Source organism: Danio rerio, chromosome 7 (assembly GCF_049306965.1).
Source record: "Danio rerio strain Tuebingen ecotype United States chromosome 7, GRCz12tu, whole genome shotgun sequence".
In the NCBI taxonomy this organism is placed as follows: domain Eukaryota; kingdom Metazoa; phylum Chordata; class Actinopteri; order Cypriniformes; family Danionidae; genus Danio; species Danio rerio.
Window position 1 is genome coordinate 20252880 of NC_133182.1, and position 25077 is coordinate 20277956.

Below are 25077 nucleotides of genomic sequence, written 5' to 3' on the forward strand. Positions count from 1 at the left end.
AACTATAAATTGTGAATTTACGAGTGGCCTCCTCATTTTGGATTTGAAAATTGGTATAATCATGCCTGTCAAATGTGTGTTTTTTTAATATTAATTCTGTTTCGCTTTGATAATTGTGTCTCAGGGTGGTGAAGGAAGAGATCTCAGATGACAGTGCCAAGCTGCCATGCTTCAACGGAAGAGTTGTCTCCTGGGTAAGAACTGTTCCTGTTTTCTCTGTCACTTGGATGTTTTTCCCTAAACAATGAACGTTTTATTGAGAGATACCCAGTAGTGTCATAACTGTGCAAACATTGAAACTTTGCAAAAATGCACTCTAGATGAATTGTGGATCGTGTTCACTCCTAACACCTACAATCTCTGCTGGTGCTGGGACTCGAACCTGCAACTTTTTTTCAATCTGTAGTCCGACACAGCTGATTTAAGGCATCCCTAAATTGGCTCTGTTTCTCCTTAGAATTCAGTGTAATGATGCTCTGTCATATAAAAGCAGACCTAAAATACGCTGGGTTTGACCCACCTCATTCTCTGGTATCAAAGGCAAACTAATGTTTAGTTTCAGTGTAAATGAAATGTTAAACAGCGCTGTTCTGATCAGTCATTACCACCCAAATGACACCTGTATGTTCAAGCAAAAAAAATATGTTGCCTACAATATAAGTAAGTTGTTTGTTTTAGCTATTGTTAATTTAAAAATCAAACTAGTAATAGGGGGAATATCTGGTCAGGCAAAAAGTAAAAAAAGGCTTATTTTAATAAAAGCAGAGGAAGAAAAACAAATGTCAGGAATGCAAATGTGTTTCTAGGCTTTTACCTTAACTTCACGGTGTGCAGAGAGATAAGATGCAGGTTAGGGCCAAACTCAAAAGCCTTAAATGTTTTTGCTTATAAATAAGGAGATGCGCATTATTCAAGCTTTAGTTGCAAAACAAGCCCGGTCACGTAGACTATTTCATTTAAATAGGGCATAATTCATTCAAACTTCTTATATAAAGACCAAATAGACTGTGGTTATATTATGATTAATGTTGACACAATTCTGTGCCTTGTAAATAAACGACTTTAGCTATACATTCAAGCTGATGAATGCACAAATATCTCAATACTCTCAAGAATGAAGTTAAACACATTAGGCTACTTTAGGCCCTAAATCTTTTTTAAGTTAAATATTTATTGATTTTGTTTGTTATCATTAATGTCTTTGTATATATATATTTTTAATATACTTCAGAAATAAATTGAAAACATTACATTTGAGGCCTTGAGACAAAGAACCATTTAAGTCCAATATTTTTTCATTTGAACATTATATTGTATATTTTTATTTTACTTGAAGATAGACAACAAACACTTCTCAATTCTAAGGAGATAACATTTTTAGTGTCAGCATTTTATTGTGATTTACATTTCTCAAATGTGGAAAAACAGAATACGTCCAGTTATTGTGGTCAGTATAACTCCAATTCATCACATCACTTTAAACCACTAAAGATTCATGTTTTCAATTCAATTCCTGTTTATTTATATAGCACTTTTTACAATGTAGATTGTGTCAAAGCAGCTTAACATAAAGTGCTAGTAAAGTCCAGATTTCAGAGTTGAAGTTCAGTTTAGTTCAGTTCATTGTTGTTTTAAATTTCACTGCTGAACGTCCAAACACTGAAGAACAAATCCATCGATGTGCATCTCTATTAGTCCCAAACCAAGCAAGCCAGTGGCGACAGCGGCGAGGAACAAACTTGTTTGGGCACAACCTTTTTTCATCTGGCCAAACTTACTGTGTGGAGCTGTAGTGTAGGTGCCGGAGGCTTGAGAACGCTGGATGTCCATCGTGGAGAACTGCAGATGCGAGTAGGTCACCGGGGGGTGATCAGGCTGGCCCACAGGATCAGTGCAGGGACTCGTCTGTCACTGTGGTCTTTCAAGAATCAGTCTCATTCACCCCCCTCCTCCCTGACCACCACAACATCTGCTCAGGATACGGCCTGGTCTAGGATTATGGATATCTTGGCATAATTTCTTCACAGGTCTTTGATCGCATCAATGGATAAAGATCTGATTTCTTTATTTTACTTTTAATACTGTAACAGAAACTTCAGGCTAATATTAGGCATATTTTTCAAGATTATTATAATATTTTAAATTGTTCCACTCGCCTTTTTCGGTGGATTTTTCCCTGGTTTTTGTTCTCCTCTTTGATTCAAATATGGTTTCCCAGCATTCCTCTAATCTTTCCTTACTCTGTCCTTCCATTTGTTGATGTCGGCTCTACTTTTTTTTTCAGAGAATTTGCCTTTTAATGTCCGAACAAACTGTCCAGTGAACGATAGCATATACTTCAAATTGAATGTCATTATAAAATGTTTGTTTTTATTTACTGTTATATATAATAACAGTTATTTAATAAAAAAAAGCATTTGTTTTTGTGAAAACTAATTTTATAATTGTACTGTTTATTTTAAGAGGTATCGTTTCCATCATTTTAATTCCGGTGAAAATACATTTATAGCACTTTAGAACCACAATAAACTGACTGTGTTATTGCTGTGGTTTTATGCAATGTCAGCTTTAGTTTCTGTGATGCCTTTGCTGTGTCAAAATTCCTCTATAAAGTTATCAAAGCAAAGAATGTCACATAAAATGTCAGCATGTGTTTGCAAATTTCAGAATAATTTTATACACAGTTAAAAAAAAGGCAATCAACACTTCAGACACATTTTTAAAAATTACATTTCTGCTTTGCTCTCTTTAGAGCAGATTCAACCACTCATAACCTCACTCAGGAGGAACATCTGATATGATCATTTAGAGAATAGATAATCATGAAGATAATCAGGATCTAGGATCGTCAGAATGGAAAATCAGGCCTAATATTGGCTTGATTATCTTCCAGTGTGTGCCTTGCTTCAGTTTCTAAATGAATCAGCAGTTTTGAACAGATCATTTGAATACATTAATCAGTAAATCACACAAGTGTATCCACCTACTGGTGGTTTTAGTTAGACGTGCACGATTAATTGAAGGTGATAGTGTGCTCATTTTGTCAGCGGAGCATGTCTCTAGCACATGCTTTCAGATGGAGCAACATTTACTACACAGAGCCATAGTTTACTGACAAACTGCCCAAAGTCACATTCATAATTGCATATAATTTATTCAGGCGATTATGAAAACATTCTGCGATAATGGCAGCTTCGCTTAGGTTCTTAGTGAACTACTGCTACATCTGAAAGCATGTTAAAATCCCACATTTACTGACAAACTTTACTCTAACCTCACTTCATAAATTTATAACAGTTGAGTGTTTGAAATAAATCTTTCTATAAGGTGATTCCACAGTTGTGGGATTATTAATCACGTTGAATCAATGAAAGCAATTAAAACTTTAATCCTTGTTAGCGGAGGTAATGTTATGTTGGGGACGTTTTCATCCACTATATAGGGATCTGTTGAGTCTTGATTTGGCCACAACTTTTTCTGTTTTAGCAAATAGAATGATTTTTGGGTAACAGTTTTGACACATTTTGACACAAAGACAAACCTAACAATACATTATGGGCAAATTTATTGAAAAGAAGGCTAATTCTCATGTAGTTAATTCTCATGACCAAAATTATCATATTTTGAGATGTAATTTTGATCAGTACCTTAACTTGTACAGTAGTGATGCTTAACAGGCCTATTGTGATTCATGTCACAGTGAATCTTTAAAGAATCCTAAATGTGTGTGTTTGTGTGAAGCGCTTCACACGGAGACTGAAATCCAGCCTCATCTAAAAGCCCTCAAAGAAAGGCAGGTGCTTAAGTCAAAAGGCCTGGACGAAACTAGAGCCTCTGGGATGGAAACAGTAGACCACCGTCACGATGGCTCCAGGTCTCCTGAGAGAGTGGCTACAATAACCCAGCATACATTAGCATGAAGAAAGGCCATGCAATGATACCGTACGCAGCCTGTTATGACACTGCTGAGGTTTCTTTCTCTTGTCAAGTACACGACTTGAACTTTAACACTGTACCGTACTGAGATTGGGAAGATTGTTGATGGGTTTTTTTTCCTTCTCCCGTGAAGAAAACATTTCCTTCGCATTTCTGTTTGAGCTCCAGACAAGCCTGAATAGAGTTTCTTGTCTGCGTTACGTCTCCAGCTCGGTGTTGTTGATTTAATTTGTAGTTACGTAAAACTCAGACACTTGATATGTTTGACCTGAAGCAATGCGCGATCAGTTTTACCTTCTTCAATGAGCTCCAAGAGTATGTGATGGGGACAATATAATTTGTGTTATTACTGTCATTAGATCTTTTCCTTTTTAGTTGCTTGTTTTTAATGGATCATTTTCTCTCTTTTTCTCACTGTGTGTGTGTGTGTGTGTCTGTTAGCTGGTGTCCTCGGATACCCCTGCAGCAGAGCCTGTAGCTCCTCCAGTAGAGGTCCCGTCTCAGCCCTCACCTCCTCCTCCACCCCTGCCTCCACCTCCTGCTGAGAGGATGGCGGGCATTGGAGACTCCAGACCTCCTTCTTTCCAGTACGTTACTGTGAATCTCATTATGTGGTTACTGTATGAAGGTATACTTTTTTCGAGTTTGTAATATTATGAAAGTATTCTTCAATTGGACCAATCTTACGGCTTTCCCTGAAGCTGCATTTGTGAGTATTGTAAAATGTTAAAATGTAAAATTTTTGTAAACTGTTATTGCACTATTAAAATAACTGTTCAAAAGTAGTTTATCATTTAATTTAATCATTTATTCCAGTGATTTAAAAGTAGAATTTTAAGCTTCATAACTCCAGTCTTCAAAGTCACATGATTCTTATAAAATCACTCTAATATCAATTATTATTATTATTTTTATTATTAATAACAAAACTATTATTAATGGAAATAGTAATAAAAGCAATAATGACTGGAGCAATAATTTCGTTTGAAAATACATACAATAAGTCATATATAATTATTTATCAATTTAAATTTTTTTTTTGACATTTAATAAATACCGCCTTGATGAACAGAACCATTTAAAAAAAAAAAAACAACCCCAAACTTTTTTCGGGTAGTGTAGCTCCACCCTCTCTTGAAAAAGACTACAATCTCATTTGAATTTAAAGCAATAACAAAATGGCGCAATTTGGATCAAAGCTTAAATTGGGCAGTTTCTAAGAGTTTGAAATTGTTTGTGGGGTGTTTTGAGCTGAAACGTCACATGAACACAATAGGGGCGTCAGAGAGTTGTGTGCATAATAAACCAAAACATTTTTCAGAATTTTTATTGCTGCAGTGCAATATGGCATTGTTAAGCCGACAGATTGAGCAACACTTTAATGAAAAAACTGTCTTAATTGTTGTATGCACTTTTCCACAATGCCTTCCAAGATGAGGCATCTTTATTTGACTAACTAATTGCTTGATGAATGTGTACAAGTACAACAAAATTAATACCTAGTGGACTGTAAAAGAAAATAATTTTATGAATAAACCAAATACTATAATAAAATATTGGTGGTATCTTGATATGGGTGTCAGTGTATCAGTATAGTAATGCAACAGAAAATATTGCGATACTATACTGTATAGATGTTTTTCTTCACACCTACCAAACTATGAATCTGTAGTAAAAGTTTATTCAAAGTAATAAAAAGGTTTTGTTAGATAAAATAGATGCTATAAGATAATTAGCTGTAAAATATAGACGATGCTTTCTTTACCAATAAGCATTCAATAATATTTGTTCATTTAATTATTTATTTTTTGCTTTTTGATGATTTTTAAAATACATGTAAACGGTGACCTCTATTTTGTAAGTTATAAATTATTAAAGGCAATACATAATGAATCAATATTGCTCTTGAATAGTGCAAGGATTACTGTAAATACTGAATATTATTTCTATTTTTTTCCAGTCACAAATAATGAACTTTAAATTTTAAGGAGCAGAGGAAGGATCATGTGTTGTTCAGTTCAAAAATGGGTACCCTTAAAAGATATGCTTTGAAAGAAGACACAAACACTTTTCTAAAATTCTGTGTCACTTTATGAAAGGGTAAAAATGACAGTTCAACATTGGTTAATTGTAAAAGGGTTGTTTTAAATGATATTATTCCTTAGTGCTTCTGTTTAAATCTAATCAATGATGAAGCAAGACAATGTAGTAATATTGAATTGCCTGTGACTCTCTAAACGGAGGTAGGCTTTTAGTTTAAATTGAACTAATTTAAGAATTAAGAGCCATATATTTTGTTACTAAAAACAAGTCTTTTGGTTATGGAGGTGATATTCGTTTCATCCGGTGTAGCCTTCTCTAACTATGTGTTGTATCAGAGACTGGCTTGCTAAAGACAGCTGGCTTTTAAAAATTTAAAGATCTCTCAGCATGCAAAGATGTACAGATGTGTCTTGAATGTAAATCACTGTAATTGTATTGTGTGTGTGTGTGTGTGTGTGTGTGTGTGTAGTCCCAACACCACAGGCAGCCTGGAGTCTTTAGATGATCAGACAGAGACGGAGTCAGTCGTGTCTTTCAGGAGAGAGAGACCTCGACCCAGAGAGAGCTTGGAGCAACATGGTATGTTTCATCTCGTTTGTTTGACGTTACATAATTCTTTTTGAGAGCTTTTGTTGCAGTCCGTGTTCATTTTGCTGGATCTTTTTTTGACCTAGGGCCCCGTATGAATGGACAGTCCCGTTTGGACAGACACCTGGCCGGATATGAGAGCGCTACTACAGTGATGAGCAGTGAACTGGACACCACAAGTTTTTGTGACTCTGATGACGATGATACCATGAGCAGGTCAGAAGACATTTTGTGATGTCAAATTTCTTTTTCAAGTATAACCTTTAAAAATTTGAACCAATTTGCATTTTTTGTGCTCCTAAAGCACTGTTGTTTAAATCATAGAAACATGTTGTACTTTTCATTGAAAACCAGCCCCTGAATGCAACGTATCAGAATAAAATTTATATACCAAAATGTTTTATCATAAGTCCAAGGGATTTGAAAAGTAAAAAATGTAAAAAGCCTTTATTAAAACCTATTTTATTGAGGCCTATATTGCCGAAATGTGTAGCTGCTGTTTTATAGAATAGCCTTGTTAATAAAGTCTTTTGAAAACAATTTCACATACTTTTGGACTTATGATTTCGATGTTTATCTTTATGAATACCTTACCCAAAGAGCACTGACACATTCATTACCCCTGAAGCACTTTTAGTTTGATTTTTGAGCAATCTTTTATATTTTGGTAATATTTTGCCCCAGATTGGATTAAAGTTAGATTAAAATCAAAATCAGCTTTTTTTTTTAAATTCACCTCATATTTATGCAATTTGACTGTATTTGTCATGAATTGTTTGCATGTGCTTGCAGTTTGCCTTGTTTAAAAATTAATTTAGCTGATTTATATTCAGCAGTAGGGCGGAACAATAGCCTGTCACTCAAATTATACCACAGCAATATCAAACCACAACAATCCAGTCAGTTCTAGAAAAACAAAATTAAATTCTGCTCAACATTTTTTAAGAAACCGTTTTCACTTAAATATGGTTCACACAAGATGCCATATCAGACACACAAACCTCACTCATGGACATTTACTTAAAGGAGAAGAACCCCAAAATGTCAATATTGCAACAGAAACCAAACTGTTAAACCAATACTTGTGGAGTTCCCTATTTTTAATGTTATCAGACAACCATTTTTATCTGGAGAGACTTTAAATGAAACTTTTGTAACGTGAATCCTTATAAAATTGTAAAATAATTTTATCAAACGTAAACCTTAAAAACTGTTATATATATTCTTCTTTTGTATTTTATCTTATGTATTGTTTATTGCTATTGATGTCTTTTTTATTGTTATCATTCCTTATCATTATAGAAAAGTGATATTTAGAAAATGTAATAAATTTGATCAGGGGTACCGTTTTTCGTACGTGGATTACACAGTTAGCTGGATTTGGTTATTTACTATTTGACATGATTCAGGATTGTTTCGTTCTTCAAAACTCACTCGAGAGTTGTTGACATGGCAACAGCTCTGGTAGCTCAAACCTGCTCAGGAGCAGGATCATTTCATATAAACAGGATTAAAATGGGTCAGTTCAAGCAAAGATAATACTGAAATTCTGATATTTTCTTACATTATTAGTTATGTACACTTGTGAAAATAGCAAATGTATTAGTACTATGACTACTATAATAAAGAAAATCTGCTCTAATGTAAAACTAAATAAATTGCTAAACACTCTTGACACAAGAAAGTGTAAAGCCTGCAGCTTATAACAAAGCTGGAAAGTTATTGCAGATCAAATTCAACAAACTGTTTACTACGAATATTATGTAATTTTGCTCACATGGGTAATTGAATATTAATCAGATGATGTCATTACGCTGCTGTGCTGTCAGCTAATTGTTGCACTGCTGATCATGACTTCGAGGATCAATAGATCCATCTCTCACAACACACGCAGAAATCTCAGATTAATTCATCAAGAAATTTTAATATGATTCGTGATCTTGCTTGAAGAAGACAGAGATCAGTTATCAAGATTAAAAGATCCAGGATCTGCCAAAACATCTTTGATCATTTAAATGAGGTACGAAGAGCAGACCCCTGGTTTTGTCATTATAGCTAGAGAAGCTGATTTGGCAATAAATTCAGAACTCCCACTCTCAGTTAGATATGCATTATTACAATAGTGAAGAAAAAAATAGACACTTATTTGTAAGAAGATAAACATGCAATAGACAAACAAATATTTAGCTAGCCAATCGGTTTAATTTGTTGGATGCTGCTTTGCCACTTGGTGTGTATTATAATAGAGTCTGGATCCTGAACCAAAAGCCATTGAGAATCTAGTGTTTTAGGTTGTGCATTAATTCTGAATGTTTATTGTGCTAAATGTTTGTGATCAGGTTCAGCAGCTCCACTGAACAGAGCACAGCATCTAGATTGCTCAAACGCCACCGAAGACGCCGGAAACAGCGGCCACGACTGGAGAGGGTGAGATACACCTATGTGATTAACAAATGTCAAGTCTATCATTTTCCCATCCTCCGTTTGTTACAAACCTGTTTGTAGAAAATATACTGAGAAATGTTGGTAAAAACAGCCTTTGACTTCCAGATTACTTTTGGTTTCTCCTATGGATGACTGTGTCTACTATTTTCAGTATTTTTCAAAATATCTTATTTTGTACAGAAGCAAGCAGGGTTCCCACGCTACTTGAAAGTACTTTTTAGAATGAATTTTAGACATGTGAAAGTGCTTGAAGTAAATTTGTATTAAAATTGATTTATGGTTTTATTTCAACAGTTATACTCAATTTTCAAATAAATTCATAAATTATTATTTTTTTAAATAATTTTTTTTTTACAATAACACTGACAAATAATGAACTTTTTTAATATTATAAATAAAATGATTACCAGTATTGAATTAAACAAATTGTATTAAATTTTGTTGGAACATGACCATTTATAAAAGTCAGAACATTTATGAAATTTACTCTTGACATTTTAACGTACATATTATATATATATATATATATATATATATATATATATATATATATATATATATATATATATATATATATATATATATATATATATATATATATATATATATATATATATATATATAGATTAAATGAAATATTCAGTACAGTAAGGGCTTTCATGCCGCTACATATGCTGGGGTATGATATGCAAAGTTTGCTTGATATAAAATAATGGTGCTTTTGAAAGTCCTTGAATCTGCTGTTCATGACATGTGACATGACATGACGTATGGGAACCCTGAAAAAGAAATTCATAAAAGTTTAAAACAAAGTGAGTGAGGAAATGTTCATTTTTGGGTGAACTACCCCTTTAACCTTACAGTTGTTCTTAATCCAAACTATTTAGTGTTTATCATATATGAAGTGCTCCATGTAGGTGTGTTTGAATATATAAATAAAAGCAGGGCTTGACATTAACTTATTTGATCACCAGCCACTGTGGCTAGTAGTTTCCATCGTTAATAGCCGCTTTTCATTTTCACTAGCCACAGTTTTGTTTTTTGAAAATATATTTTATATGCATAAATTTGACTTTGGCATCCTAAAATTACTTGATTTAAATCTTGTGTTATGTCCATATGCCTCCTCAGTCATTTAACTTTTTGTGTGTTTTGACCTTGATCAATGAGCATGAGCAAATGGATTTTGGTTTCATAGTGTCAAATTGCAATTAGTTTTATTAGACTTTTTAGGGCTCAACACTAAGGATTTACCTTTTTTCCCCTCTAGCCACACCAAACTAATTATTTCCTTGCCACAAATTTTAAAAAATGGGTCAAAACAAGCAAAATATTACTTTTTATTAAACAACAACAAAAAAAATTGACATAAAAAAAAAAATATTCTCATGTATCTAGAACTATACACAGTTGTCTGTCCTGGCTAAAGGTCCCAGATCACTAGTTAACATTTGATAAATAGTGTTAATCTCCTATTAGAGAAATGTTATTGTAAAGGATAATTATTAAACATCATAAACAAAAACGAAGCAAACGAAAGCCTTTAAAAATATAATGAAAGGATAATCACGCACACATGGTTAACGTTAGGCTTATTAATAATCTGTTCAAAGAATGATTAAAGTGAAAGCGGCAACCGTCGCTGTCTACAAAAATCTCAAGCTCTCGAAAGTAGCAGGACACTGCTTTTTTTCCCCCCAGTCTTATGTCAAAGAAAAACGATCACACCAGTTGGGTTTCCAGGCATGGTTGCTTTGCGCAAGGAAACGGGATAAGGGAGCTTTTAATCACTCGTACACATCACATTAGCACATCATCTGTGCATTTGACACTGTCATCAGTGAGCGAGGATCGCCTGTGTTTCACCGTGTGTCTGATCATTCTCCTCTCCGGTATTCACCTGCTTTCTTTTGCTCGCGTGAACACTCATCAGTCGTGCCGCTTTTCAATTCTTACAGCACGTTTGCGCACATTTTTACAAACAGTCCTAGGGCGCACTTGCACTATGCTATTGAAACCATGCCCAGGCCTGTTTCCCGGATCGTTTGAGAAGTGAGAGTGCTCTGAATCTGGTTCAGGCACGGTTCACCTGGGCTTTGGCGCGGTATTCTTGAGGGCAAAACGCGCCTAAGCCCGAAACTGAAAGCAAGCCGTGACTTTTAAAAGAACTGTTTCATATGATTTATTTATCATTCTTACTTTTCAATTAATGCAAACTGTTGCGGAGATCCCAGGGGAGACGGGAGAGGAACAAGCATGCTTTGGCTCGGTTCAAGGCAATTGTACATAGTGTTTACGCCCTAAAACTAAAATTCTAATCTTTAGTGATAAGGCAGCTCTGGCAATTTAAAAAAATATTAGCGACCAGCCAAAGTGGCCAGTGAGGATGTCTGTCTAACCTGCCACAGGTGAAGTCTACTCACATTTGTCGGGTGTTTATGTCAAACCCTAAGTATAAGTCTTGAGTTAAGAAGTGATCATATTGTTGTCAAATAAACTACAAAATTATATCAAACACTTTTTGGGACTTCATTTTGTTCCTGACATGCTTTGTATGCTAATCAATAAACAATTGCTGCAAGAAATTCTGATCACTTTGTTTTTCATCTGAAAGTGATTCAAATAAATGAAAAGCAGACATTATACTCACTTTTACTGAAATGTTGTGTGTTTTGCTTTATAGGCTTCCTCTTTCAGCAGTGTGACTGATTCAACCATGTCCCTCAACATTATTACAGTCACTCTTAACATGGGTCAGTGGCTTATATAGATTGATACCAGCTCTGTCATATTGTCTTTTAATATGGCATGCGTTTTCCTACTTTTAATTAAATATGAGTTGTGTTTAATTCATAATCTGTCCTCCATCTGTTTGTTGTACTCTATAGAGAAGTATAATTTCTTGGGCATCAGTATCGTGGGTCAGAGCAATGAGAGAGGAGATGGAGGAATCTACATTGGCTCCATTATGAAGGGAGGAGCTGTAGCTGCAGATGGACGTATTGAGCCTGGAGACATGCTGCTGCAGGTGTGTGTGTACATTTTATAAGAAGAAAAAATGATTAGTGCAACCTGTCATCATATGTACAAGATGGAGGACCGGACGATCTGGTGACTGACGTAAATGTGGTTTTAATTCCTGTTATTCTTCAATAGCTTGGTAGTTTATTCGACGGCATGTACTTCAGCTACACCCGAACATTGCGATTCTTTTACTAGTAATTACCTGTAAACAAAAGATTAGTACTTTCACTGCTGCAGGGCAGATTTACGTCTGTCTTAATGTCTGTTAAACTGATTGATTGACTGTTGATGTTGTTTTTTTTTCTGTGCAGGTGAATGATATAAACTTTGAGAACATGAGTAATGATGATGCGGTCCGGGTGCTGCGTGAGATTGTCCACAAACCTGGGTGAGCCTATTAAAATTGCATTTGAGTCCTCATAAGTTCTCTATTTAAAAAATGTACAATCTCCTATTTACTTTTTGGTATGTTCTTTTGGGGACATATTTTTATTGCTAGTACATAGGGCTGGACGGTATGATCAAAATTTTATTTCACAGTATGAGAAAGTTTATGAGAAAGTTTATTTCATAGTTACAATGTCTTTCAGGATATAGCTTTTTTTTTAAGTCAGTTTTTCCAGAAAATGTACAATAGGGCTTTATTTAGTACATAAGATTGGATATTTAAGAAAAGAAAATGACTTGATCTTATTTGATTTGATTTTGTATTTTATTTTTAACATTATACTAAACAAAATATGACTTTAGATGAACAACCAATTCCACTGTATGTTACATTTCACACTTTTATGTGGAAAGACCTTATTATTTTTAACATATACAAATATTTTAAAATATTAATATATAAATATATTAAAACAACTTTTTTTTCTTAAAAAATACAATATATGAAGAATTTTAGTTCTTGTGTACATATTTAAACTAAGTGATCATTACTTAAAAACAAATCGCAAAAATGCCAGTCTCCTCTAAGCATGGGTCGCTATCATCGTATTGTAATTACTGCTCCAAAATTACTTCTTTTTTTAAGTCTGGCTAAAAAACAACAACTTTCCCCCCATTGAACACAATATATTTTAATTTAGGAAACATTTAAATATTTTGAACCAGTAGCTTTTGATGTAGAGGTTTCTTTTCTGCTGAAGGTGTGGTTGCCGTAAAAAACGAAATAAAATAGTTGTACATGTAAAATAACATGTAAAAAAAAAAAATTCTTTACGTATACCTTGGGAACGTTATAGTACAAAATTTTGGCGGTTTTAAAACCTTCATTTTTTTCCAAATTGCGGCAAACCTTGAAACCGATTATTGTCCCATGCCTAGTATCCTCCTATGGAGTGTCTTTCTCAGCCTCACTCAAACTGCATGTGAGTTGGCCATACCCACTTATTTACATATATCCGGAATAAAAAAAAAAAAGTTGCTTATGGTAGTACACATTTCATTCCACGATAGCTATATATATATATATATATATATATATATATATATATATATATATATATATATATATATATATATATATATATATATATATATATATATATATATATATATATATATATATATATATGTATGTATATGTATATATATATATATATGTCTCAATGTGATCTCCTGGTTAATAAAGGAAATAATACCATCATACCACCCAGCTCTACTAGTACAACAAAATGAAGCACAAACGAAATACCTATTGGTTTATATAGAGATTTAGCTGTGTGTTTTATCACATCTAAGCGTTTTTGCAATTAATTAAGGCTCAGAAAATTGGTCCTTTTGGGATCCCACTAATGTTTTTGTAAATCCAATCATTCTGACTCGCAGCAAGGTTTACAGTAGAACTACAGAGTGTGGCAGATTATGATTGGGAAAAAATACATTTGTAAATAGAAATCTGTAACCTACAATGTTGTATTGTCACTTCAATCCTTTTAGACCCATCACCCTAACTGTGGCCAAATGTTGGGACCCTTCTCCACAAGGGTATTTCACCCTGCCACGCAGTGAGTTGCATTTTAATCTCTGTAATAAATACTTGATACACTATATATTTATATATATCTAGACACACACACACACACACACACACACACACACACACACACACACACACACACACACACACACACACACACACACACACACACACACACACACACATAAACAAACACCATGAAAGTGCTTGAATTTAATAAAAATTTTAATTTGTACTCAGTTGTCAAAAACAGAACTAAAAAAACTAAGAAATTTTTTAATCATAAATCTTAAATTTAAATCTTAAAGTTAAGACATTTTAAAATGGTTAAAATTTTTGAAAATAACTGTGAAATGTTAAGTACCGTAAGGACTTTCATGACACTATACATATGCTGGGAAATGAATTACCAAGGTGTTTGATTTGAACTGAATGGTGCTTTAAAAGGTCATTAAAAGTTTTTGTTCACGAAAGCAAGGGAACCCTGTATTTTTTCCCTCATTTTATTTTTTGCAATTCTGTTTTAAATGTAGGTCATTTTGAATTGGGTATTGTATATATGAAATAACTGTACATGTCAAAAATGTAACATGCTTTTTTTAGCATTATTAATATTTAAGCTTATCCACAAACCATTAAAGAAGGAAAGCAATTGTTTATGCAAGTAAAATGAGCTGTTTATAAGAAACATGGTGCAGTTTTCGTTGGGGAAAAAAACTTAGATTTTTCATAAAACGACAAAGAAATGTAACAAATAAATACACAATTTAAATGCATTATAAGGGTTCATACATTTTAAATATATTTAACTAGCAAACATTAATTTGGATTGTGATAAATATTTGACAGTATTACTAATTTCTTTGTATTTCATATTAAATAAATATTTAGATTGCAATTAGTTCCTTTTCATAATTAAAGAATTCTTTCAAATCCATAAAACCCCTGCCATCAACAAACATTTTTGTTAATGTAGTTAAATGACAAAATAATTGTTTTGTTTTATTGTTGATATCTTAAATATTCTATAACGTTTTAATTAAGGACACAATTCATGCTGTTTACTACTGGCTTATTACCTGCCTGTAATTAATATATCAACTGTTCATTAGTTGTTATAAAGTATGATCTTATTCTGCATCCCTAATCCTACCCAAAACCTAAATCCAGCTGCTATACAATGCAATAGAGTAATTCAATACAATATTTATTTATAAAGCGCATTTAAAAACAACCAAAGTTGACCAAAGTGCTGTACATAGAAGTACTGAAGACAGAAGAAAACAGAATATAAAAGAAAACATTTAATAATTATTGATTAATTAAAAATAATAAGTAATTAAAAGCGAGAGAAAATAGATAGGTCTTTAAAATGGACCTAAACACAGAGATTGAGGAGGAAAGTCTCATTTGACTTGGCAGAGTGTTTCAGAGTTTAGGACCAGCAACTGCAAATGCTCGGTCATCTTGTTTTTTAAAGAGTGTTCTAGGCACGGAGAGTAAATTGAGATCATAAGATCTCAATGATTGAGAGGGGGAATACAGACAGAGCAAGTCTGTAAGGTACTGAGAAGCAAGAATGTTGACGGCTTTGTATACAAATAATACAATTTTAAAATCAATTCTGTATTTAATGGGTAACCAGTGAAGTGCAGATAAAATAGGAGTTACTGGCGGGTGCCAGAGAGTAGTCTAGCAGCCACGTTTTAAACCAGCTGCTGACAAGAGAGAAAAGACTGAGAAATAGCATAATAGAGAAAGTTACAGTAATCCAGACGAGTGTATGTTATAAAAGCATGACTCACTGTTTGGAAATTTCTCTGGGATAATAAAGGCTTGACTGTAGACAGTCTGAGATGGTAAAAGCAGGATTTTATGACAGTACTGATGTGTTTGTCAAATTTCGTCTTCCTTACTGACTATTAACAAACAGCTAATAAGTAGTTTATTAAGCTAGTAGTGTTAGTTAATGGTTTGTTAATACAGTGCATTGTGACCTAAACTAAAGTGTTACCAAATATTCTCTCTAACATTCTTGACTGTTTTCTTCATCAGATGAGCCAATCCGGCCCATAGACCCAGCAGCTTGGGTCAATCACTCAGTGGCTCTGACAGGGGCGTTTCCGTCCTATCCCAGCAGCACAATCACATCCAGCTCATCCGTCACCGAAACCGAACGTAAATATTGTGCTTATTTAGTCTGCTTCTCCACCTCCTAGTCCCATCACTAATCCTCTGTTTCTGTCCGTAGGCTTTGATGAGTTTAACCTGTCTCTTCGCTCAGACATGGCCTCGGTCGCTAAAGCCATGGCATCTCCAGAGTCCGGTCTAGAAGTCAGAGATCGAATGTGGCTGAAGATCACCATTCCCAATGCTTTTCTGGGTCAGAGACCTGTGCAATTATTATTATTGATGAGTATGTAACTGACGAGCGTTTATTCTGATCTCATGTATGTTTATCTGTGGTTTTCTGATTGTGGATGCAGGTTCAGATGTGGTGGAGTGGTTGTACCATCACATTGATGGCTTTCAGGACAGACGCGAAGCTCGGAAATATGCCAGTAACTTACTAAAGGCTGGTTTCATCAGGCACACTGTCAACAAGATCACCTTCTCTGAACAGTGCTACTACATATTTGGAGACTTCAGCAACTGTGAAAACTGTACGTAGAATCAGCTTATCTGACAGTAATATCAATGAGCAGTAATTTTCTGACAAATGATCTTCATTACAGAAGTTATGTTTTCTGTTTTATTATATAGTGTAATGTCATTTATTTTAACGATGCAAAGCTCATTTTTCAGCATCATTATTCCAGTCTCCATTGTTTATTTGGCTGGTTTGCTGCTCTGTTACGATCAGTTGTTGTTGTTGTTATTATTAGTACTACTACTATTACTAGTATTACTACTACTATTACTAGTAGTAGTAGTGGTAGTCTTCATCGTCGTAGTAGTCTGCAGTGGCGGCATAGTCAATAGTATTTTTGTTTCTACTTTTCATAATTGCTTGATCGTTGTCATTATTATAAGTATTAGTATTAGTAGGCATCGTCAAAGTCAGAAGTATTTAGTCTGCTTTTTATTATTGCTTATTGCTTAGTAGTAGTCGTCATCCTCAGTATTATTTATAGTCTACTTTTCATAATTGCTTATTGCTCATTTGTAGTCGTGATCGTAGTCGGTGTTGTTTATAGTCTACTTTTCATAATTGCTTATTGCTCATTAGTAGTCATCGTCGTAGTCAGTAGTATATATAGTCTACTTTTCATAATTGCTAATTAGTAGTCGTAGTCAGTAGTACTTATAGTCTACTTTTCATAATTGCTTAGTGCTTATTATTATTATTATTATTATTAGTAGTAGTAGTAGTAGTACTCGTCAAAGTCAGTATTCATAGCCTACTTTTTATAATTGCTAAGTGCTTATTATTATTATTTGTAGTAGTAGTACTTGTCATCGTCAGTATTTATAGTCTACTTTTCATAATTGCTTGATAAACAAACAGACATTTTAAAATAGCAGCATTTATTTGGAAAAATAAACTTCAAAAAAATTATATTATACAATATACTTAAATAGAAACTGAAATACATTTAAATATATATTTCACAATTTAACTGCTTTTATTGTATTTTTGTTTAAATCAGGGTAGTCAAACTCAGTTAATGTTTTTTTTTTCTTGCTCATGCGCGAAGACCCTACTCAGTGTTTGTACTGCACAATTCCTCTTACAGTGAAACACATTTTACTGAACTGTCCTGCTTTTAATGATTCCAGAAGACCTTTTTTATGAAATTAACTCTCTTAAAGACATTTTTAGCAAAGTTACCCCAGGAAAATGTTTTGAATTTTTATCATGTATTGGCGCTAAAAATCTTATTTAATTTATGTATTCATTTTTTTGTTGATTTTAAATTGTATATTAAATATATAAATGTTCTTGCCATGAAGATAGCCTTGGTTGTTGACATGGCATAAAATAATAAATACACTACATTACATTACATTAAACTCACACTGCACAGTTTATTTTCATCTCTGCTTTGGCATTCTCACCTGTAGGATTCAATCAAGCCTGAAGGACTCAAGTATTATGATCAGGGGGGTTTAATTAGGGTAGAAACTAAGCTGTGCAGAGCTGTGGTCCTCAAGGAACACCTGTCCTGAGTTTGACACCTGTGGTTTATATAAATGCAGCCTTATTTAATTTAATTTAATTTAATTTGATTTAGCTTGTTGTTATTTTCTTTTGTATTGTGAGAAATAATAAATGGCAGAGAAAACTGTAATCACATTTGTTTTTAAATACCTTTGTTCATCCTGCTACACTCAAAAATAACATTTGCTGTTTGTTCAAACAACTTGTTTAAAATGAGCTGAAACGCCACATTTTTAGGGACAACTTAATGTTTTGCTTAGATCTCTTAAATAAAAAAAAATTAATGTTAACTTAATCCGTTGTGTTGTCCCAACACAAATGGATATTGTGGAACCCAGCATTTTATACAGTGTACATACAAAAAAAGAATCTTTCAAATAAATGCAACCTTGGTGAGCACTAATTTTGTAAAAACATTGGAAAGTCCCAACTGATCCTAAACACACAGCATAATTAATTAAAATGATGATGATGTTGTTGTTGTTGTTGTTGTTTATTGATACAGTCTCTTACTATTACTTGTTTCAGACATGGCCAACCTTTCTCTCAATGACAATGATGGGTCCAGCGGTGCTTCAGACCAGGACACTCTGGCTCCTCTTCCTCTGCCAGGGGCGACACCTTGGCCTCTGCTCCACTCGTTCACATACCAGTACCCTCATCCTTACTCCACCCAGCCTCCGCCATACCATGAGCTCTCTAACTACAGCTACGGCCCAGGCAGTGCAGGCAGTCAGCATAGTGAAGGTGAGGAGCTACACTGACACCTTGTGTTACAATATAAGCTGTGCATGTAAATGGAAACATTATTATGATGTAGTGTGTTTTTATCTATAGGCCTATTGATTTTTTATTTTTTTTAATTGTGTTTTTATTAAAGTTTTTATAAACATAGTATACACATAACATGTACTTAGAATGTTTACATTTATAAAAAAAAAAACAAATAGATTAAAAATAATCATTCATAATAATAATAAATAAATAATGGTGACAGCTTAAAAAGAGGTAATACATTACACTTAAAGTAAAAGTAGATAGATAAATAAATAAACTCCAATACAAAGGCAATAACTACAATATAGCCCCTGACAGCATTTCAAAGATCAAGCAAGTATCTTGCGATTAATGCATAGCTCTGTTGGAAAATTTTATTTTCTCAAATATAACTATCTGATTCAGCCTGTGTCCATTCTGCCAAAGTGGGTTGGTGGGTCTTCATCCAGTTCTCTGTAATTATCGTCTTAGTTGTTATTAATAATATATGTAGTGCAAAATGCATATAGGTGAGACTTACTGAACTGTTTTTATCTCTATATTGATCTTGCCCAAAGTTGCTGCTGTGGCAATAAATAAACAAGCAAATCACAATTAATACTTTTATTTAACAAAGATGCATACAATTGATCAAACATAACAGTATTTTGGCTAAGTTCTTTTAAATTGAACATCAAAGAATCCTGAAATAAAATGTGACAATATTAAGAAGCTAACTGTTTTCAACATTTGTAATAATCTTAAGAAAGATTTCTTGACTTAATCAGTATACGAGAATGATTAATGAAGGTGAATTTAGCTTCTAGTTATACAGGACACAAATAAGTGATATTTTCATGTTATTTTAAAATAGAAAACTGTCATTTATATTAATAATGTTTTACAATATTACTGTTTTACTGTTTTTTATTTAAACACATGCAGCCTTGGTGAGGGTAAGAGACTTGTTTAAAAAATAACAAATATATATAAATGAATAAACAAATAAATGTTATATAATTTCAAGAATTATACTTATTTTTTTATTTATTTTAAACATCGCAACTTTATCTGACAGGTAAACCTGGTGGTTTTTAAAGCACTCACTATATAACAAAAAAGAAACATATGCTAAATTTTCATAAAAATAGACATGCTTTTGTAATTTGCCAGTTGAATAAATTTTTAATTAAACGTTTCTCATCATTTGATTTCATTTTATTGAATTTAGATGTTTGAATTATATTTGGTATTACAAAAAGCTTGCTCTGTTCTCTACAGTGACTGATCATTATGCAAAAAACAACAATTCAAATCAGCATTTAATGCCTAAATTTTTTGTGCTCCGAGTACGGTAATAATAATAACCTTTATTTAACCAGGTAAGTTAATTGAGAACCAGTTCTTATTTACAGTTACAGCCTGGCCAAGAGGCAACATAAAAAACAGATACAAAGCAGCAGGGACACAATAAAAAAAAACATTTCACAGATGCAGATAATGACATACAACCAAGGAAAAACTAAAAACACGCACAGTGATCTTGTACTATTAACTGGATTGAATTTTTTAAGGATGATCATGGAACCAAAGTGTTGAGGTTTAATGTCTGCTGCAAATGATTCCAAGCATCAGCAGCAGAAAACTGAGAAGAGTAGCGACCAAATGAAGCTTAAATTTCGGGTACACAAAGGTTAATAAAACTACTAGAGTGCAGATTTGGACATGTTTTCTGAATGTTTAGGAAATGTTTTCTGAATGTTCAGAAGTGACTGTAAATAAAATGGAGTTTTTCCAAGAAGAATTGTGTAAATCACAGAAACCAATGAATTTGTCAACGTGATGCGTCCAGTACTAACAGCTGTTTTGCTTCCGTGTTTCTCAGGGAGTCACAGTAGTGGCTCCACACGCAGCGATGGAGAAAAGAGAAGGGGCCCTAAAAGCGTTTCTGAGAGTACTGTGGGCGGCAGCGTGCGTGATGATAAATCTCCTGGCGGGGGCGGAGCTGACTCACGTTCTGGCAGCGGCAGCGAATCAGATTACTCTGTTCGCAGCACCCTGAGACGAGATCATGGCTCAGCCACACCCAGCGAACACAGCCGCTCGAGTCAGCGCTCGCATCACCGCGTCCCGCCCCCTCACCTCGCCCCGTATCCGCCCGGCATCCCCATCCCATACAACCCAATGATGGTGATGATGGTGCCCCAACACCCACATCTGGCGCTTGGAGCACCACATCCGCAAACACCTACTCTGCCGCCCCACCCTGGCTTACCCCCAACCGGCATCCCCGGCGGGCCTCCAGGAGCTCCCCCGACCCGAGACCTGGGCTCCGTCCCGCCTGAGCTGACTGCTTCCAGGCAGTCCTTCCACCTGGCCATGGGCAACCCCAGTGAGTTTTTTGTGGATGTGATGTAATGAAGGATGTACCCGAGTGAAGGATGGAGGTTTGTAATCACGTGATAACTGTGAGTTCTGCTCTGCGACGGACAGAGATGTAGTTTACTGTATCAGTGCAGCTCTTTAGAGTTAGTGTTTGTCCTTGACGGTAGGAACAGGGTTTACGGAAGGGTAGGAAGTCTTGCATAGCACAGACTTCAAAATGCATTTGGTTTTTGTGGTATTAACCGCAACAGGGTCTGGCCTTCTAAATAACTCTTCTGCTAAAAAAAATACTAAAGAAAGAAAGAAAAAAAGCCTTGTTTTCTGAGTCCTGTTATTTTCTTTAAATGTTTCCACAAATGGCTGGAAGGCCTTCGATTAAGATCTACAAAGGCTTCTCATGACTTGCCAGAAAATATTGCTCAAAGGAAGTTCAAGTAAGCTTTACACACCTTTTATAAAGACCAACATTAGGACACGATATCCACAGGAACTCGAGCTTTACGGGCATAGTTTACCCAAAAATGAGCATTTGCTTTTAATTTACTCACCGTCAGGCCAGCCAAGATGAAACTCTTTGTTTTTTTTCGTTCGGTAGAACAATGAAGAAGATTTTGAGCTGGAACTTTGGTCCCCCATAGTGATTCATAAAATAAAAAAAGTCTATGACTAACAGCACATTTATAGAGCAAAAAATCCAACATGTATGCAAAATAGAAATAATAACTGTGGATCCTGATTATACATTGAGGTCTTATGAAGTTAAATGATCGGTCTGTGCAAGAAACGGGACATTATTACCTTTTATTCACAGTCAAATGTTCTTGAGCATGCTCATTAAAGTCTGGATGGACTTTCTATAAGCAGGCACACACTTTACCGCGGCTTTGTGCTATTTGTATACATTTTTATTAGGCTTCAGCATTCAGGATAAGCACAAGTATCACTTTGCTGGATGATTATCCACAGTTTTTATTCCATTAGCCCAGGGGTGCTCAATCCTGTTCCTGGAGATCTATATTCCTGTACAGTTTAGCTCCTACCCTGATCAAACCCACCTGAACCAATTAATTAGGACCTGAAATCCTCTTGATAATTACAGACAGGTGTGTTTGATAAGGGTTGCAACTGAAATCTGCAGGAAGGTAGATCTCCAGGAACAGGATTGGCCACCCCTGCATTAGCCCATATGTTGTTATGCAACAAGAACATTTCACTCCAGACCGTCATCAGCACATTGGTTAAGACTGGATTAACAGTAATAATGTTCAAAATAATGTTCAGCTTTTAGTAAAAACCAATCATTTAGCTTCAAAAAGCCTTAATGTATTATTATTGGCATTTATATTGTTTCAATGCACGCACATCAGTCTCAAATCAACGCTCAACCAAAAATATAAAAGAATACAAATAATAAAAGCTTTGATGTCGCCTTTACATTCGCTTTTTTGTATTTATATTTAGATTGCCTACTTTTTTTTTGACTCCATGTCAGTAGCTTTCATTTTATGAGTAACCAAGGACCACAGTTTCAAGCAAAAAATCTCCTTTAATGTTCTACTGAAGTACAATTCACCTATATTCTGGATAGTCTTGAGGGTAATTTAATTGCAAATGTTGGATTTTAAATGAACCATCAATTTCAGTGATAAATTATAACCTAAAATGTAACTTTTGTAAAAAATAAACTAAAAAAAAACTGAACAAAAGGCATGCTTTCAAAGACCTTTAAAAGGACTCAAAACATTTGAAACAATGGGTCAGATGTATAATGTTTCTAAGTAGTGCTTTAAAGTGTACCAAGGAATTCTGAAAGCTTTTCTCTAGTGTACGATGTACTGTATGCTTTAAAATCTGTCTTTGTACTGCTGAATGAAGCCAGGGATTCGTATTTGGTTATAATTAACTGAGATGTCAAGAACTCTTCAGATTCCTGGTTTTAGACAGCAGTCCCTTGCTAGTATTCTTACAAATAGGCAGATTATAAAATGATTGTACTGAAACGGTACACACAGAGGATGTTTTAACCCCATAATGGTACTTTCTGGGTAGAACGGGTTGTTTAATTCTTCTTCTACTCCAGAGCTTCTTTTTTTTTTTTGTCTCTTTATATGGCTGATAATCAATAGCGCCTTTTTTATATGAGTTTATAGAAAAGTATGCAGGTGCTACATAAAGACTGAATTTCAATGGAATGTCATGTTTAAGTGTTACATTTTTGAATATCATCAGATACTGTCACTTTTGCATGTCTTCACTCCAAATAAATGTATGATAGAATTAACTCTGAAACTAGTCATTTATTCTCTCCATGTTGATTTACCGTCTCGTCTTTGGGATTTTGTGTCAATATATTGTTTTAATATGTTTCAATATCCATTATCTCATGCACTACCACATAATAGAGGATGGGGTTTATATGTATATTGCATTTAAACAACTTTAAATCAGATTCTCCATCCTGCATAATCAAACACTTGCTTTGGGTTCACCTACAACACGCACCAGACTTGTTAAGTTGACTTATTTTTTAATTTAATTAATTTGACTTGAAGAGAAATAATTAGTGAACATTTGAGTGCCTTTATATCATTTTTTTATTTCTTCTGCAATTTAACGCTAAAAATCTCTGGAAATTAACTTGTTTTCTGCCAGTAATAAATACATCAATGAATGAATAGCATTGTATAGCCTAAATTAAATGAATTAAAGCATTCCGATTTAAAATAGTACCATTTTTCCTGATGAAAAATTCTATGAAGGCTTTAGTTTTTGTAGACCAGTTACTAACATACAAAACAATGATTATGGTCAATTATCCAAATCTGTATTTGTATTGCTGAGTTCCCATGTTATTAGGTCAAATATCTAAATCAGTGGTCTCGAGTTCAATTCCTGGAGGGTCACGGCTCTGCAGATTTATCTCCAACCACCTTCAGTTCACACCTTCTTAATAGTCTAGTAGTCTTGAACACCTTGATTAGTTGAGTTTGATTTGGGTTGGAGCTAAACTATGCAGAGCTGTGGCCCTCCATGAATCCAATTTGAGGCCTATGTTCTAAATGCATTAAGTGTATAAATTGTTTAGTCAAGACAATGGTTTGGCATTTGGTCATTGTACTCAACCAAACTTTTTTTTTTTTTTTAATCGAGACTTAGAGTGCCTTTTATATGAATGAAAGGGCACCTGTAATGAAAATAATTTTTTGTAAGCTTTTTGGACGGAACTGTGTGTAGGTATAGTGTCTCCTCTGTCGAATTGGGGTAATATAAAGAAAATGGGCTCTATTTTGACAGTCCATGCGCAGAGCGCAAAACGCACGGCTCAAATGCTTTTAGGGCGTGTCAGAATGCATTTTTGCTATTTTAAGGACGGGAAAATCTGCTTTGCACCGTGGCGCATGGTCTAAAACGGCTGAGTTTATTTTCTTAATGAGTTATAGGTGTGTTTTGAGAATAAATTAATCGGAGTCTCATCTCCCATTCCCTTTAAGAGCCAGTTGCGTCGCGCCATAAGCGCATTTGCTACTAACATTACGTTAAGTAAGTGTACGTAAAAACTGAGCATTTTATTAGCAAGAAAACAGTTAAACAGAGCATCTACCGCGTGAGAATGACAGATAACACGCTTTTTCCGAATGACACACACTTTTTCCGGCAATCTTCCTTCTACTTTCAGACAGCGCAGCATTCCCGCAAATTACCGGTAAAGTTACAACTTCTCTTTCCGGAAAATAGCCAGAACGAATTTACCGTTTTT

General features: G+C 34.4%; 1 protein-coding gene across 3 annotated transcripts in view; it reads left to right on the forward strand.

Annotated features, from left to right (window-relative positions):
* dvl2 (dishevelled segment polarity protein 2) overlaps positions 1-23601 on the forward strand; it is a 35399-nt gene extending 11798 nt beyond the window's left edge. Inside the window, exons 2-16 of one of the 3 annotated variants that reach the window (XR_012382304.1) lie at positions 125-194; positions 4378-4523; positions 6449-6558; positions 6654-6783; positions 8907-8994; positions 11696-11765; positions 11901-12040; positions 12348-12424; positions 13978-14045; positions 16073-16195; positions 16269-16400; positions 16504-16680; positions 18708-18926; positions 20821-22308; positions 22475-23601. Coding sequence is in view for 1 of the 3 variants with exons in the window: in NM_212648.1 (NP_997813.1) it covers positions 125-194; positions 4378-4523; positions 6449-6558; positions 6654-6783; positions 8907-8994; positions 11696-11765; positions 11901-12040; positions 12348-12424; positions 13978-14045; positions 16073-16195; positions 16269-16400; positions 16504-16680; positions 18708-18926; positions 20821-21353 (2083 nt within the window). In the remaining 2 variants the exon portion in view is untranslated. 3 annotated transcript variants of the gene reach the window in all.
* Positions 23602-25077: the final 1476 nt, after the last annotated feature.